Here is a 14,990-nt window from a genome sequence, read left to right as displayed (position 1 = left end):
TGTTTGTTACACTGCACTGCCAAAAGTATTCGCTTTTCTACCTTCACACACATATGAACTTTAATGGCATCCTATTTTTGTTCCATAGGGTTTAATGTACCATATTTTTCGGACCATAAGGCGCACCGGATTATAAGGCACATTAAACAAAACAGTCAGATAAGTCAAACTTTACTCAACTCATTCTTCTTGCTTCCTCCACTTCCTCATCTTTTCTCACTGTTGCTCTGCCATCACAGAATCTCTGTGCTGCATCACTGATATGTCACTGAAACACAGACCCGCTCACACACGTGTGTCTCCTACCTGGTCATGTTAAATCCAGAGGTGCATGACAACACCAAAGCACACGCCAGCAGCTGTGTTTCACTCTTCACACAGGTGAGAGCGGCGACCACAAAGCGGCGGTGAGGCATAAACAGAGAGGCACACATACGGTATGCATAATAATGTTGGCTGATGTCTATAACAGGTATAGTCTGTGGCCTATGATAGTGAACATTGTTGGGGTCATTAGTCAAAAAGAAAATAGTTCAGTTACTGGGTAACAGAGCGTAAGATGAATTTTCTGGCTAGAATCCCACACGCTGACACAAATCACTGGGGACAGTTTTAGTGTTTACTATGAATAGCAAAGGTGCAAACCAGCCCAAAGAGCACAGGCTCAAATGCACACTGCAGTTCTACAAGCCTCACGGCTCATCAGATGCTTTGGTTACCTGCAGAAAATCAAGCTTTTGGCTCCTTGGCCATGGGCAGCATGCACTATGGATCTAGGGTTTCTCACTACTAGACTTGAGTTGGCATCTGTCTTTGCACATACTTACACATACTGCTGATGTCAGCAGTGGATAGGTGCCGATTTCCGCTTCACATCCGTGTCTTTTTGTGCAATAAAAATAAAATGAATGATCATGTCGACCCTCTTCTGAACTTGCAGACCTGCACATGACTTGAACACAAGTGTCTGATTTAATCTCTTTTGGTTACTGAATTCAGTACAGTAATGTGTTACTTGAGCGAGTGGGGATTGCAGTTTTTGTCGCAATTTTTTTTTAGCCATGGAGGTTGGTGTCTGAGAGAAGCGGGTTTTCACAAGACACACAGCTCTTTTGGAAAACATGTTTCTTTCAGCCAGTTTACATGATCAACATAAGTACTTATGAGACTCCAAAATGTTTAGTGGTGATTAAATCGTTGGCAGAGCTTGAACTTTAAACAGCTTGTTTGAACGAGAGGATGAACTGAGGAGCTGCTCAGAAATTGAATTAGCGATTAGTAGGTCCCTTTTAATTTGAAACTATTACACATCCTGACAGTAGCTCAGCTCTGCTGGCGTGTTCAGGAGAGTGACTGGAGCTTCTACTCACACACTTGAGTTATTAACCTCCCACAACAGGGGAGCAGTGACATTTTCCTTGCAAGCCAGTAACACCTCCACCTCAGAGTTTAACTTCTCACAGGCACCTGAAAAGCAAAAACCCTTCAGAATCTCTCCGTGATTCGTTTATGGTTCCACGATTTATGTTCGAGAGTGCAACTATCAAGGTTCCCACACATCACAGAAATCTTATAAACATTTGAAAGATTTAAAAAAATGATTTGAAGAAGCATGGCAAGTAATAGGCTATCTTGAAATAGGTATGAAGGTGCATCAAAGTTGATTAATGTTGCTGTATGAGCTGTCATGGGTGTTAGTAGCTTTCAAAATATTTTTTGTCAGATGTCTTCACTGACAGCCAAAAGCTGTAATTAGAGCGTGGTGCAGGGTGAATACTGTGGGTGTCTTGGAGCGAATTTTTTCTTACTAGCCACATGCCAGTAAGAAAACATAAGTATGAGCTTGGTATACAGTATTACCTCAGACTCTTCCAAATGAGAAATGTGGTTCGGAAATGTTCTTCAGTCCTTGCTGTTGCGGCCGGTTCTGGGTGTGCTGTGTAGGAAGGCACAAACTCTTTGCCAACAAAGTTGTGACTCTGTGGAAATTGTGAAACAGAATGCAGCAATTGGCAAATGTTTTAAACCCTATTTGTAACTGAGAGAGTGCAGAGAAAACACAACAAATGTTTTTTTGCTGCCAAAACAGTCCTGACCTATTGAGACATGGACTCCACCAGAACGTGTGCTGTTTTATCTGACTGATGGTAGCGACAGGTCCTGTAAGTCCTGTAAGCTGTGAGGGCCCTCATGGATTGTTCGTCCAACACATCCCACAGATGCTTGATTGGAGTGAGATCTAAGGAATTTGGAGGCCATGTCAGCACCTCAAACTCATAGTTATGCTCCTCCTCATTTCTGAACCAGTCTGCTACTTTGTGGCAGGGTGCATTATCCTGCTGAAAGTGGCCACAGCCATCAGGGAGTACCGTTTCTATGAAATGATGTACAGCAGCGGTCCCCAACCTTTTTTGCGGAACGGACCGGTTTAATGTCCGACAATATTTTCACGGACCAGCCTTTGAGGTGTCGCAGATAAATACAGCAAAATAAAACGATACGGCCGAGACAAAAACTGTGGTATTCTGTAAGTATCATAATAAGTTTTAACATTAATGGTGCCTCTAGATGTGCATGCTGTTAGAGTGAAGCCATAACAGGTGCTGGCTTTTTATGCTAAAAACGATTTAGGTTGGAGAGTCCAGCGTCCATGATTTTTCCAGTTGAATTTCAGATTGTGACTAGTCAGCCCACAGAGCGGTTTGGTCCTCACCTCAGTTCACTCTCCACATGTCTAAATGTAGCGCCCAGCACCCGAAGTAATTGTAAAGGATGTAACTGCAAACAAAAGAGCTGAGAAACAAAGTCACACATAAGAAAACACAAAGATGTAACCTTTCTAATACTGTTTGTGTTTGTGCACCAGTGTGTGTGCGCACATGCAGTGTGAGTGCATGTTAGTCTCTGGGGATGTGAAGGCAGAAGCCTAATATTAGACAGGGCTGAATTTGCAGACACAGTGTGGGTGGAAACCCAAATAGTCATGCTCTGCACCTTTACCACAGACATGAATATCACAACCACCAGTGTACCATTACATCCTATGTTTCCAGCTTAATACAATTCACACTTCATTTATTCTTTCATATTCCTTCATTAGGAAAGCACTGAGACTGCTTTTTTCTTTCTTTTTTACTTTAATCTTTTATTTTTTCTGGTCTGTGTGACGTGAAAGCTGCACTGGTGGACTGTTAGTTCATGTCAGTTTAGCAGCTTGCACACGTGCAGTGAGGATGGAAGATCAGACTGATAGGTATGGGCATGAGTTTCTTTAATGCCATTTGCAGTGACAGCCATTCATCCATTTATTTGCTCTTTTGAAGTGTGGAAAGAGCAGAGTCCTGCAAAGTTCACAGAACTCTTTGCACTGGTGGAGCCCATCGTGGTACAGTGTTCTTCCAGGAACTGTTCTGGACCCTGATGGACAATAAAACAGATTAATCTCAAACCCATGGCCGGTCTCACATCATCACGTGTGAAAGTGCAACTGCACACGATAAATTAGAGTCACAGCCACAGACAATTATCAGTCTTATTTTGTTCTGCAGTATGAGGCTGAAAATCCTGAATCATAAACCCACACACCAATTAGCAATAATAGTGTTTCAAGACAGTGCCATACAACTTTATCAGAGCAAGAACATTTTATCCCCAAACAGGAAGCTGCCGGGAAATAACATGACTTAAAGGCAAGTTTTCAATCAACATCTCATACTTCCCTCTTCTTATTTTACCCCTCGCTCCCATCTAGCCATCTAATAAATTAGGCATCTTGGTCTAGCATGGGGGTGTGATGAAATAAAAGGTCAATGTTTTTACTGGTGTCACATACTGTTAATTCAGTTTTAAGTAATACATCGCTCCATAGTCGCTGTGATTCTGTGTGATGGTCAAAGTAAAGGTCAACTGAAGACCAAATTTTCAGGCTAACGTAAGCAGTACGAGATGAAGAACATTAGCCTCGGTGATGACCAACAGACCAAAATGACCCACTACGATGACACCAAGACTTCAGATGAAGTAAGTGGGTCACTGCACTGTTCTAGACTAGCACAGTGTCTGTATATAATTCATAGGTGTCCTCTAAAAGCATTGCATGCATGCAATCATCGAGTTAACGTTTTGAAAACAGGAGGGTACAATAGGTACAATTTTTTGCACAGTTTTCTGAATGTATTCTATAACCAGGGCAGACGAATAACAGTTCTGGGTCATTTTGACCCAGTATTTTGAGTTAGTTAGTTAGTCTTTAAAAAGATCAAGAGCAAAAGAAAAATCCTACTCAAGGCATCAAATCAACGACGTTGATAAATTGAGCTCCGTCGATAAGCCTTTGTTCCCTGCCCTCATCACTTTCACCTACACTTTTATGACGAGACAGATACATGCACTTAAATGTCACTTGCAAGTGTTTGTCTCCTGCTCAGTTTAACATTTTGCTGCGATTATGAGCCAAAGCGCTCCTTGTCGCTGCTGTCACTCTTGGCCACCCGTCATCTTTGTGACAGCGCATTTGTGCTGAACTGCAGGGGGGATGTGAGTGACGTAAAAAAGACAGCCGGAGCATAAGAAGGGCCCATCGTGCCAAATTAAGAAGCAGCACAGATTTCAGGGTGGGGGCTGCAGATGACAGTTGGATGGTGCCGAGTGCAGAGGCAGCAGGACACCGAGGTGGTTCAAGGTTCAAAGGAGGGCTGGAAGGCCGAGTCCAGTAACTGCTGTCGCTCACGTGGCGTGCGTCGAGCTCTTGCTTGCCCTACCTCGCCCTACCTCTCCCCCTTCCCTCACTCTTTCTCACCCTGCCCCTCCATTTCGTCTCATGCCAGTCTGCAGCCACCCCCACATTGTGTCCCTCTCCACTTCCTCTCACAGCTCTCTTGATTCTTTCGTCTTCCACCCTCCCTCTTCTTAGTCCACCTCCGCACTCCATCACCCTTTTTAGGTCCCTGCTCGCCTCTGCCCTTCTCCGCCCCGCCTCCCTCTATTTTGCCTCTGTTCTCTCTCTGCTTGTTTTTCTCTTCAGCCCCCTCTTTCTTTTCTTTGCGTTGTGGCTGTGCAGCCTCGTTCCTTCTTTGTTTGACTTTTTCCCTTTCCCCCCCCCTCCCCATATACTGTGGGGGGTCTTTGTCTGTCTGATGCCTCACAAACACATTTCCATTTTCTTTCTAACATCCAACCATCCAATCCATGCCTTCACTTAGTAATCGATGCAATCTATGCTGCTCATATACATTGTATGGTTGTATGCTAACTGTATATTGTGTAGTTATACACAGGACATGGTAATGTGACCAGCATTGTTATTTCTGACAATTTCTTCTAGTGATTTATTTACAGAGCAGCTTAGAAAAAGGTGACATCTTTGCATTGTGTCTAAAGTCAAAACTCTCCTCCTCACTAGGGTCTCAAATAAATTCTGTCCCAATTAGCCACATGCTAAAAAGCATATTTTTATAAATTAGAGGATGTTTGCTTAATTTAGGTGGTCATACACACGTGTTCACTAGTCTGCTTTCACACACATATGCACACTGGATATATATGATTATGGTTCTTAAGCACAGCACAGCACAAAGCCAAGTGTTTGTAGGCAGCATAGTGAAAGTCAGTAAGCCAACCTCAGCCAATGAGTTTGTTCTTCTTGTTACACTGTACTGCCATAACTGCCATAGCTGCAGCTATAACAGCTGTAGCTCCTCGGGGAAGGCTCTCACAAGGTTAAGGAATGCGTTCATGGGGATTTTTGACCATTCTCCCAGAATCACATGCGTGAGGTCAGACACTGGTATTGGATGAGAAAGCCTCGCTCTCAGTCTCCCCTCTAAATGATCCCAAAGGTGTAAGTCACTCATCCATGTCTTTACGGACCTTGCTTTGTGCACTGGTGTACAATCATGTTGGAACAGGAAGAGGCCATCCCCAAACTGTTCCCACAAAGTTGAGAGAATAAAGTTATTCAAAATGTCTTGGTATGCTTCTTTTCACTGAAACTCTGAGCCCAGCTCCTAATGATAATAATAATAATAATAATGGATTGGATTTATATAGCGCTTTTCAAGGCACCCAAAGCGGTTTACAATGCCACTATTCATTCACTCTCACATTCACACACTGGTGGAGGCAGCTACGGTTGTAGCCACAGCTGCCCTGGGGCAGACTGACAGAAGCGAGGCTGCCATATCGCGCCATCGGCCCCTCTGGCCAACACCAGTAGGCGGCAGAGATGGGCAGTAACGCGTTACAAGTAACGCGTTACTGTAATCTGATTACTTTTTCAAGTAACGAGTAAAGTAAGGGATTACTATTGCAAAATCGGTAATTAGATTACCGTTACTTTCCCGTAGGAACGCTGCGTTACTGCGTTACTAAAACTGTGATTTTTTGCGAGAATGTCTCACGACAGTGACGTAAGCGAGTGCGCTGTTGGTGACAACAGCTGTGTGCAGATCAACAATGGATCACATATCGATTGTGGGAGAGAGTATGAGCGTGCAGCGTTTAAAGCGTGGAAGTACTGACCTTACTTTGAGTTTGATTCCATAAAAAGTGACAAAAACATTAGCGTCCATTAGCGAAAAAAACCCCTAAACTTCCAAGCAAGCACCGAGTGCGCTACGACGTAATCGGAAATTCACAGAGAAACTCGCGGATTCTTCAACTGACCGCGGCACACCTGCACCAGGGTAAACCTCCGCCTACCGCAGTCCTGCTTTACAGGTGAAAATAGAGCAACAGGACCGCTGAGTCTTTGACTTTATTTATTTTCTGCTGTGTTTTACTTGCATCTATTTGAAAGAGTGAGTGTAAACACAAAAAATATTTTATTTTATGTGCTGGAATGTGCAGAAAATAGGGTTAAATGTTAAACTAATTTATTCAAGTCAGAGAATGTTGCATATAATTACATTTTTGCTTGATGCATAAAGTTAAAAGATTAAAACTGATAAAACAAGTTAAAAAAAAGAGACTTTTCCATTTGATTACATTTTGTATGATGGATTATGCAGAAAAAATAGAATTGGGCTGAAAGATCTATCGCTTTATCACCTCTTCAGGTTGTAAATCGTGTTTTTAGACAGTAACTAAGTAACTAAGTAATTAATTACTTTTGAAAATAAGTAATCAGTAAAGTAACGGGATTACTTTTTGGGGGGAGTAATCAGTAATTAGTTACTGATTACTTTTTTCAAGTAACTTGACCAACACTGGTAGGCGGTAGGGTAAAGTGTCTTGCCCAAGGACACAACGACCAGGACAGAGAGCCCGGGGATCGAAAAACAAGCACACCATATAATCCCCCTCCATCAAACTGTACACTTGGCACAATGCAGTCAGACAAGTACCGTTCTCCTGGCAACTGCCAAACCTGGACTAGGCCTAGACCTTCCAATTAGTAGATTGCTTGAATCTACTAATTCGGTCCTTGGCTGCTCTACTCCGCTAAGGCTGTACAGTATGTTTCATAAGAAACCAATTGTGTCAAGGCAGCACAGGCTACTAGTGTGCTAATATATGGTAAAGCTTACCAAAGTAAGTTACACTGTGCTGCTTTATGCAGGTGGTGTTGGTTTATATAAATTGAAGGGACCAGGGTTTGCAGGTACATTAGACATATGCAAACACATGTTCCCACGCTGCTGCTGAGATGACTTCACAGGTCCAAATCTTTAATCTTCTGTCTTTGATGATGTGCTGCTCAGAACGTCAGTGTGTGAAGCTTAATGGCTCATGATGTTCTCTCAGGTGTTGACAGCTAGTGAGAATAGGCTGCCTCTAAACAGCTGCTTCAAAGACAGGTATCTGTGCATCACTCACTTTGTCATCCCCCTCCCCAGGTAAAGGAGATCTAATTGGCTCAGACTCCCTGACGAAGGAACAAGTAATCAAAACCAACGCTAATGTCAAGGCCCTTACTTACTGTGACCTGCAGTATATCAGCCTCAAGGGTCTCCGAGAGGTTCTCCGACTTTACCCTGAGTATGCCCAGAAGTTCATCAGCGAGATACAACATGACCTGACTTACAATCTACGAGAGGGCCACGGGGCTGATGTGAGTACCTGTAGTAGATTCATGATGGACTTACTGTTTATGCGCGTTTGTCAGTGAACTTGTGAATGTTTTTGTTAGTCTACTGCACATTTAAAAATAAGTACACTTGAGCTGAATTTGAATTTCAAATGGAGTAGAGTTCACCTCTGTGGTCATTAAACAGCTGCAAATACTGACCAGAAATGATCTATAAAAGACCCACAATCTAAAAGCACATACTTCTTTATTTGTGTAAAGATCTAAGATTATATATGGATATCTATGAAAATTAAAATAATTATACTTTTGACCTAATTTATGACCTTGTAACACCTTCACTGATAGTTTTACTAGTAACTTACTAGTTTTAAGTCTTGTTCAATACATCATATAGTTCATTTAGTAAATTATGAAACAGGATATTCTTTACACCTTATGACCTTTCAATCTACAAGCTGTTACAAGTCATTCTCAGTCCGATTTATTATGGACTGTATATAAGATAAATGTTTACATCCATCAGTGGTGGCTGTAGCTCAGGAGGTCAAGCCGGTCATCTACTAATCGGAAGGTTGGTAGTTTGATCCGTGGCTCCTCTAGTCTGCATGCCATAGTAGGCCAAGATACTGACGTGTTTATCGCATCATAACCAACTTCTTCCAGAGTGTGCCTTTTGTTCCATCCCCCTTCCCTTCACCCCCAACTGGTCATGGCAGATGGCTGCCTCATCCTTGGCTTGGTTCTGCTCGATGGCTTCCTGTTAAAAGGGAGTTTTTCCTTCCCGTTATCACCAAGTGCTTGCTCAAAAGATTTCTCTGTATTATCGTGGGGTCTCTACTTTACAACATAACCCATCTTGAGGTGACTGTTGTTGTGACTTGGTGCTGTATAAAAAAATTAAATTAAATTTGAATTAATCAGAGTATGAATGTGTGTGAATATTAGGTACAAAGCACTTGCTTGTGTGAATGAGACATGCAGTAGAAAGTGCTTTAAGTGCTCAGGTAGAGTAGAATAGTGTCTGTGTGTGTGTGTACTGTGACCTGGTTATGTAGTGCTATATCTATACAACCAATCTAGTTACCATTTACCAAAATGTTCCTGTAAGAAAGGCAGATGCACGTGCAGATGGCATAAGGCTAGTCTGTGAATAGTGCACATTCATAGATTTAAATAGGAACAGTTGTAATTAAACAGCCCACCAGATTAGTCACAACATTAAATGTGCAGACTGACAGTCCAATGAGGAACATTTATGAGTAACCTGAGGAGATAATCACCTTAACCAGGGTCACATGAATGATTAGAACAGAACAGAAATATCCTTTATTGTCCCTCATTGGGGAAATTCACGTATTCCAAGTGAGCAGGTGTACATATAAGGTATACATGAGCATTCTACCACCACTACTTTAAAATACCCAGATGTGTGCACACACACTCTGACAACCCCAGCCATGAAAGGCATTTTCCCTGCTTCCATCAACACACACACTGCGTTTGGCTGGTGCTGCAGCAGCAGCGGATGGAGGGAAAAAAGTGTAGGGACAAAAATAGCTTAGTGTTGCTGTTTGAAGTTGTCCTGTTACTAAAAATAGAGCAGGAGGGGAGCACGGGCTCTCCCTGACTGGCTGTCCCCCCACAGCTGCTGCTAAGATTGGATCCTGCTTAATATAAATAGCTCTGCCAGCTGAGTAAAAGAAAGGGAGGAGGAGAAGAAAGAAAGATGAAGGGGGGGGGGGTTTGGTTAGCTTGTTTTCTCTTCTGCTCTTACTCTCTGCTACTCTACTGCAGTGCAGTTTGCTTCTCCAGGGATCAACACACTTACTGCAGAGTGTGAACATGTTGGTGTGTGACTAGAGGATGTATTATTCTAGATGCACAATCTGCTGTGCATATCTTAGTTCTGGGTTACAGATGTCCATCCTGGTTATTAGTGTGAAAAAAAAAACCCATTCTAGTATGTGCAGCCCAGGAGGGGAATTTGCATAGGTATCCAAGACAAAACTGGTGAAAAATGGAAGATAAAGCCTGCAGACATTCAGCAGCCTCTTCCTCACTTAAGTAGTATTTCAATCTACAAACTTATATGATGAATGACGGTGTTCAAAAATCAAAGACGTGCTGGGGGGATGAAGAAAGGGTTTATGAAGCAAGAAAGATGAGAAAGAGTCTCCATTGCATAAATGATAGTTCACTGCTGATTCACTGGTTGCAGACTAACTGTCATGACCCCCCAGAGCCTTGGGCGAAAAAATGCGATGTGCATGACCAGCCAGAGCACAGCACGCACAGAACTGTGCTGCTGAAAAGACATATTGGAACAAGTTTTTAACTCTATGGCCATTCTCACAGGGGACCAACTTGCTTATCCTTGCCCTTGAGAGCACATATGAGTTACTATACATGCATCAGCTTCCATGCTTCCAAATCTCTGCCCTCAGCCCCGAACCAGCCGCACACATGATGCAAACTCCCCCACACTCTCGCACACAGTTGAGCAAGAGGATGGCGGCACGCGGCAAGCGCACACTTATCACGCCCCCGCATCGCAGAGCAGCTCCTTGGTGTGCTCCGGAGCTGGGAGCTAAGAATAGAACAGGAAAGCTAAAAATAAATTACAGTGGCACGGGTATGGAAGGGGGGAGCTGGCTGAGTGGAGGGCACTGGGGACAGAGGAGGGGAAAAAGGGAGGATGCTGAGCAGGCAGGGAAGGAGGGGAGGAGGGGAGAGTGCAGAGGGGAAAGGGAAAGCACAGGGGTGTTGGCTCAAATACATTCATAACTCACTGCACCAGGCGTTGTGTGCTAGAGCATGGGTGATGTCATTATTTTGAAGCCTGTACAGGTGAAACTGCTGGTTTAATAAACTAGCAGCGCTGCTACGCTCATTCTGACCTTGAGTGAAGAGCCACTGTTTGACACAAGTAACTGAAATTTGTATATTTTTACAAAATTATTGATTTTTTGGGGTGGCTAGAGTAAACATGCTTCTGGGAGCTAGAGCTCTCCTACAAGTCAGTCCTACTTATCTCACAAACTACCACAACACACTCTCAGTTGTTTGTGTAGCCTGTGATTCAATACATTTTGAACTAGTCTTTGTGTTTTTTCCACTTAAATTTCATTCCCTTGAATTTCTCCAGCCCTGCACCAACGCTGATCACAGCCTAAATTGTTCACTTCATAAGCAGGGACAAGGCTGATGGGAAACTGGGGAGGCTTGGGACTGTAACTGTCAGAGGAGTCTGTATGTGTGTGTGTGTGTGTGTGATGAGGGGTGGGAAAAGTGAGATGCAGCGATCTGTATTAAATGTAGCATGACAGACTCCTTTTTGGAGTCTGGCAAAGACAAAGAGACAAACAGATTCTCAAAAACAAAAATGAGAAATAATTGGCATTCAGCCGTTCACCATAAGCCTCTGCACATCTCTTTCAGATTGTTCCCTCACATGTCTGCATCTGACACAATCACTCAAGGGTGACTGTGGCACACAGTGTGAAGTCCTCATTAAAAGCTGCTTGTGATGTCAGCAATCAAGAATTTAAACCCATCTCAATACTACTAAAGCAAGAACCTTAAAAGCAAATCTGAAATATGCCTTCTACATCAAATGGTGAATGGCCTGGTTCGTATAATAGTGCCGTTCTATAATATGTGTCATTCACACAAGCCCTTTTTCTACTTAAGAGCTTTCTTTTTATTTAACATTCACACTTCAACGGATGCATTAGAGTGCAAATCTAGGTTCTCTACCTTGACCAAGGTTACTGTGGCATGCAGACTAGGCCAGCCAGGAATCAAACCAACCACCTTCCAATAAGTAAATGACCTCCTGAGCTACAGCCACCTCTGAGTGAAACAGACTATCAACCAAAAAGCCAGAAAAAAACATAACCATTATATACATTATAAACGATCAATTGATTTGCATGTCATTGAATGAAATAAATATATGATGCCCAAACAAAACATGACTTAGTACTTGATGAGAAACCTTTGTTAGCAAGCACAGCAGTCAGACGTTTCTTGTAGTTGGGATTTTGGCACGCTTTACAGAAACTCCTGGCTGCTGCTTGGTAACTCGAAGCTTCAGCTCCCTCCACAGACTGAGGTCTGGAGACTGGTTAGGCCACTCCATGACCTTAATGTGCTTTGTCTTAAGTTGCTCCTTGTTGCCTTAATGATATGTTTTAGATTGTTGTCGTGCTGGAAGACCCGTCCACAGCACATCATTAGTGTTCTAGCTGAGGAAAGGAGGGTCTCATACCTGGCACCTTCCATTGGCCCCTCAGCGTGCTGAAGATCTCCTGTACCCTGTGTCAGAAAAACAGCTCAAAGCGTAATGTTTCCACCTCGGTGCTTATCTATGGGGACAGTGTTGTTTGGGTCATATTCAACGTTTCTCTGTCTCCAAACACAGCTGGTCCAGTTCATACCAAAGAATTCAATTCAGTTTTTATTTGACCACAGAGCTTTCTTCTAAACCTTCTCTGAATCATTTACATGTTCTCATGTAAGATGTTTGTACATGTCCCTTCTTGAACAGAGGGCTTATATACATGTTACCAGTGGTGTTCTTGGTGACTGTTCCTGACTGCCTTTACATCATTAACAAGCTCCTCCTGTGTAGCTTTGGGCTGATTCACCACCTTCCTCGTGTTCATCATCACCCCATGAGGCAAGATCTTACATAGATCTCCAGATTGAGGGCGATTGATGGTCATTTTATATTTCTTCCATGTCCGAATAATCATACCAGAATCAGAATCAGAAAGGGTTTTGTTGCCAAATGTTGAGCGGGTTTACAACATTAGGAAATTGCTGCGGTGCTTCAGTGCAAACATACTGTTATAAATACTGTTATAAATTAAGCTTAAATAGACATGAAAATAAAAATGAGAATAAGAATTAAAAGTGCTAAGTAGATAGATAGATATATACATGAGTGCAGGTGGTGATCAGTGCCAAACATGGAATGATGCAGTGACACAGCGTAGGGTCATGTGTTAGTGGTGGGAACAGTCATACGGTTATTGTTCATGAGTCCAACAGCAGAGGGGAAGAAACTGTTCTTATGGCGAGAGGTTCTGGTGCGAATGGACCGGAGCCTCCTGCCTGAGGGGAGCAGGTCAAACAGACTGTGTCCAGGGTGAGAAGGGTCAGCTGAGATCCGAGCTGCACGCCCCAGTGTCCTGGAGGTGTACAGGTCCTGCAGAGATGGGAGTCTGCAGCCAATCACCTTCTCAGCAGAGCGCACAACACGCTGCAGTCTCTGTTTGTCCCTGATAGTGGCTCCAGCGACCACACGGTGATGGAGGAGGTGAGGATGGACTCGATGATTGCAGTGTAGAATTGCATCATCGTCCGTGTTGGCAGGTTGAATTTCTTCAGCTGCCTCAGGAAGTACATCCTCTGCTGGGCTTTCTTAATACGGAGGTGATGGTGGGCTCCCACTTCAGGTCCTGGGAGATGGTGGTACCCAGGAAGCGGAATGAGTCCACAGAGGTGATGGGGGTGTCAGTCAGGATGATGGGGGGGAGTGGGGCTGTGTGCTTCCTGAAGTCCACAATAATCTCCACTGTCTTCTGGGCATTCAGCACCAGGTTGTTGTGGCTGCACCAGGACACCAGACGTTCAACCTCCCTCCTGTAGGCAGACTCATCCCCGTCAGAGATGAGTCCAATAACGGTGGTGTCATCTGCAAACTTGATTAGCTTGACAGACTGGTGGGTGGAGGTGCAGCAGTTGGTGTACAGGGAGAAGAGCAGAGGAGAAAGAACACAGCCCTGAGGGGAGCCGGTGCTGATGGTCCGGGAGTCCGAGACATTCTTTCCCAGCCTCACATGCTGCTTCCTGTCCGACAGGAAGTCAGTGATCCACCGGCAGATGGGATCAGGCACATTCATCTGGGAAAGCTTGTCTCGGAGATGGTCTGGAAGGATGGTGTTGAAGGCAGAGCTGAAGTCCACAAACAGGATCCTGGCGTAGGTTCCTGGGGAGTCCAGATGCTGCAGGATGAAGTGTAGGGCCATGTTGATGGCGTCGTCTACAGACCTGTTGGCTCTATATGCAAACTGCAGGGGGTCCAGGAGGGGGGCCGTGAGGGTCTTGAGATAGGAGAGAACCAGGCGCTCAAAAGACTTCATGACCACAGATGTCAGAGCCACAGGTCTGTAGTCATTTAGTCCAGTGATCCTGGGTTTCTTGGGGACAGGGATTATGGTGGAGGACTTGAAGCAGGCAGGCACATGACATGCCTGCAGTGAGGAGTTGAAAATGCCAGAAAACACTGGGGCCAGCTCGTTTGCACAGTGTCTGAGGGTGGCAGGAGACACACCGTCTGGGCCGGGAGCTTTCCGAGCATTCAGACTCTTAAACTGCTTCCTCACACCTGCTTCATGAATATGAAGAGTTGTGGTGGGAGGAGGTGGTGTGAAATCCTCTTTTGTGTGGGGTGAGGAGGGGGGTGTTGTAGGTGAAGTGTTTGAAGGTGGTGATGGCTCTATGGAGGGGGGAGAGGTGGGGGAATGAGTGTCCAAAGTGTCTCTATTGTTGGGGCCGTTGGAGGTGTGAAGGCTGCCTGATGGCTCGTCAAAACGGCAGTAGAAGTCGTTAAGGGTGTTGGCCAAGAGCAAGTCATCAGTGGAGTGGGGGGTTTTAGGCTTGTAGTTTGTAATATTCCTAAAACCTTTCCACACAGAGGCCGAGTCATTCTCTGAGATCTGCTGCTGCATCTTCTCAGAGTGCTGATGTTTAGCAATGTCCACTTCTTTAGTGAACCTGTACTTGGCCTCTCTGTAGCAGTCCCTGTCTCCGCTTCTGAACGCCTTTCTCCTTTCCAGCCACAGCTTTTTGAGTTTAGGAGTAAACCAGGGTTTGTCATTGTTATAACTCACCCGGGTGCGTGATGGCACAATGCTGTCCTCACAGAAGTGGATATAGGAGGTGACAGTGTCCG

At 44.2% G+C, this 14,990-nt stretch overlaps 1 protein-coding gene across 1 annotated transcript in view; it reads left to right on the top strand.

The window, feature by feature from the left end:
- The window catches only part of kcnh3 (potassium voltage-gated channel, subfamily H (eag-related), member 3), a 190,446-nt gene that overhangs the window by 167,206 nt on the left and 8,250 nt on the right, over window positions 1-14,990 (top strand). Inside the window, exon 11 of the mRNA XM_086265837.1 lies at window positions 7,836-8,050. Within this exon, the coding sequence (XP_086121963.1) occupies window positions 7,836-8,050 (215 nt within the window). The remainder of the gene's footprint in view (window positions 1-7,835; window positions 8,051-14,990) is intronic.

This window comes from Aulonocara sp. 'chitande type north' Nkhata Bay, linkage group LG16, assembly GCF_057382095.1.
Source record: "Aulonocara sp. 'chitande type north' Nkhata Bay isolate Kocher_YH1m ecotype deep benthic linkage group LG16, A_spYH_male_GT1.1, whole genome shotgun sequence".
Lineage (NCBI taxonomy): Eukaryota > Metazoa > Chordata > Actinopteri > Cichliformes > Cichlidae > Aulonocara > Aulonocara sp. 'chitande type north' Nkhata Bay.
Note: the sequence above shows the minus strand (reverse complement) of the source record. Positions and strands in the feature narration are given on the sequence as shown.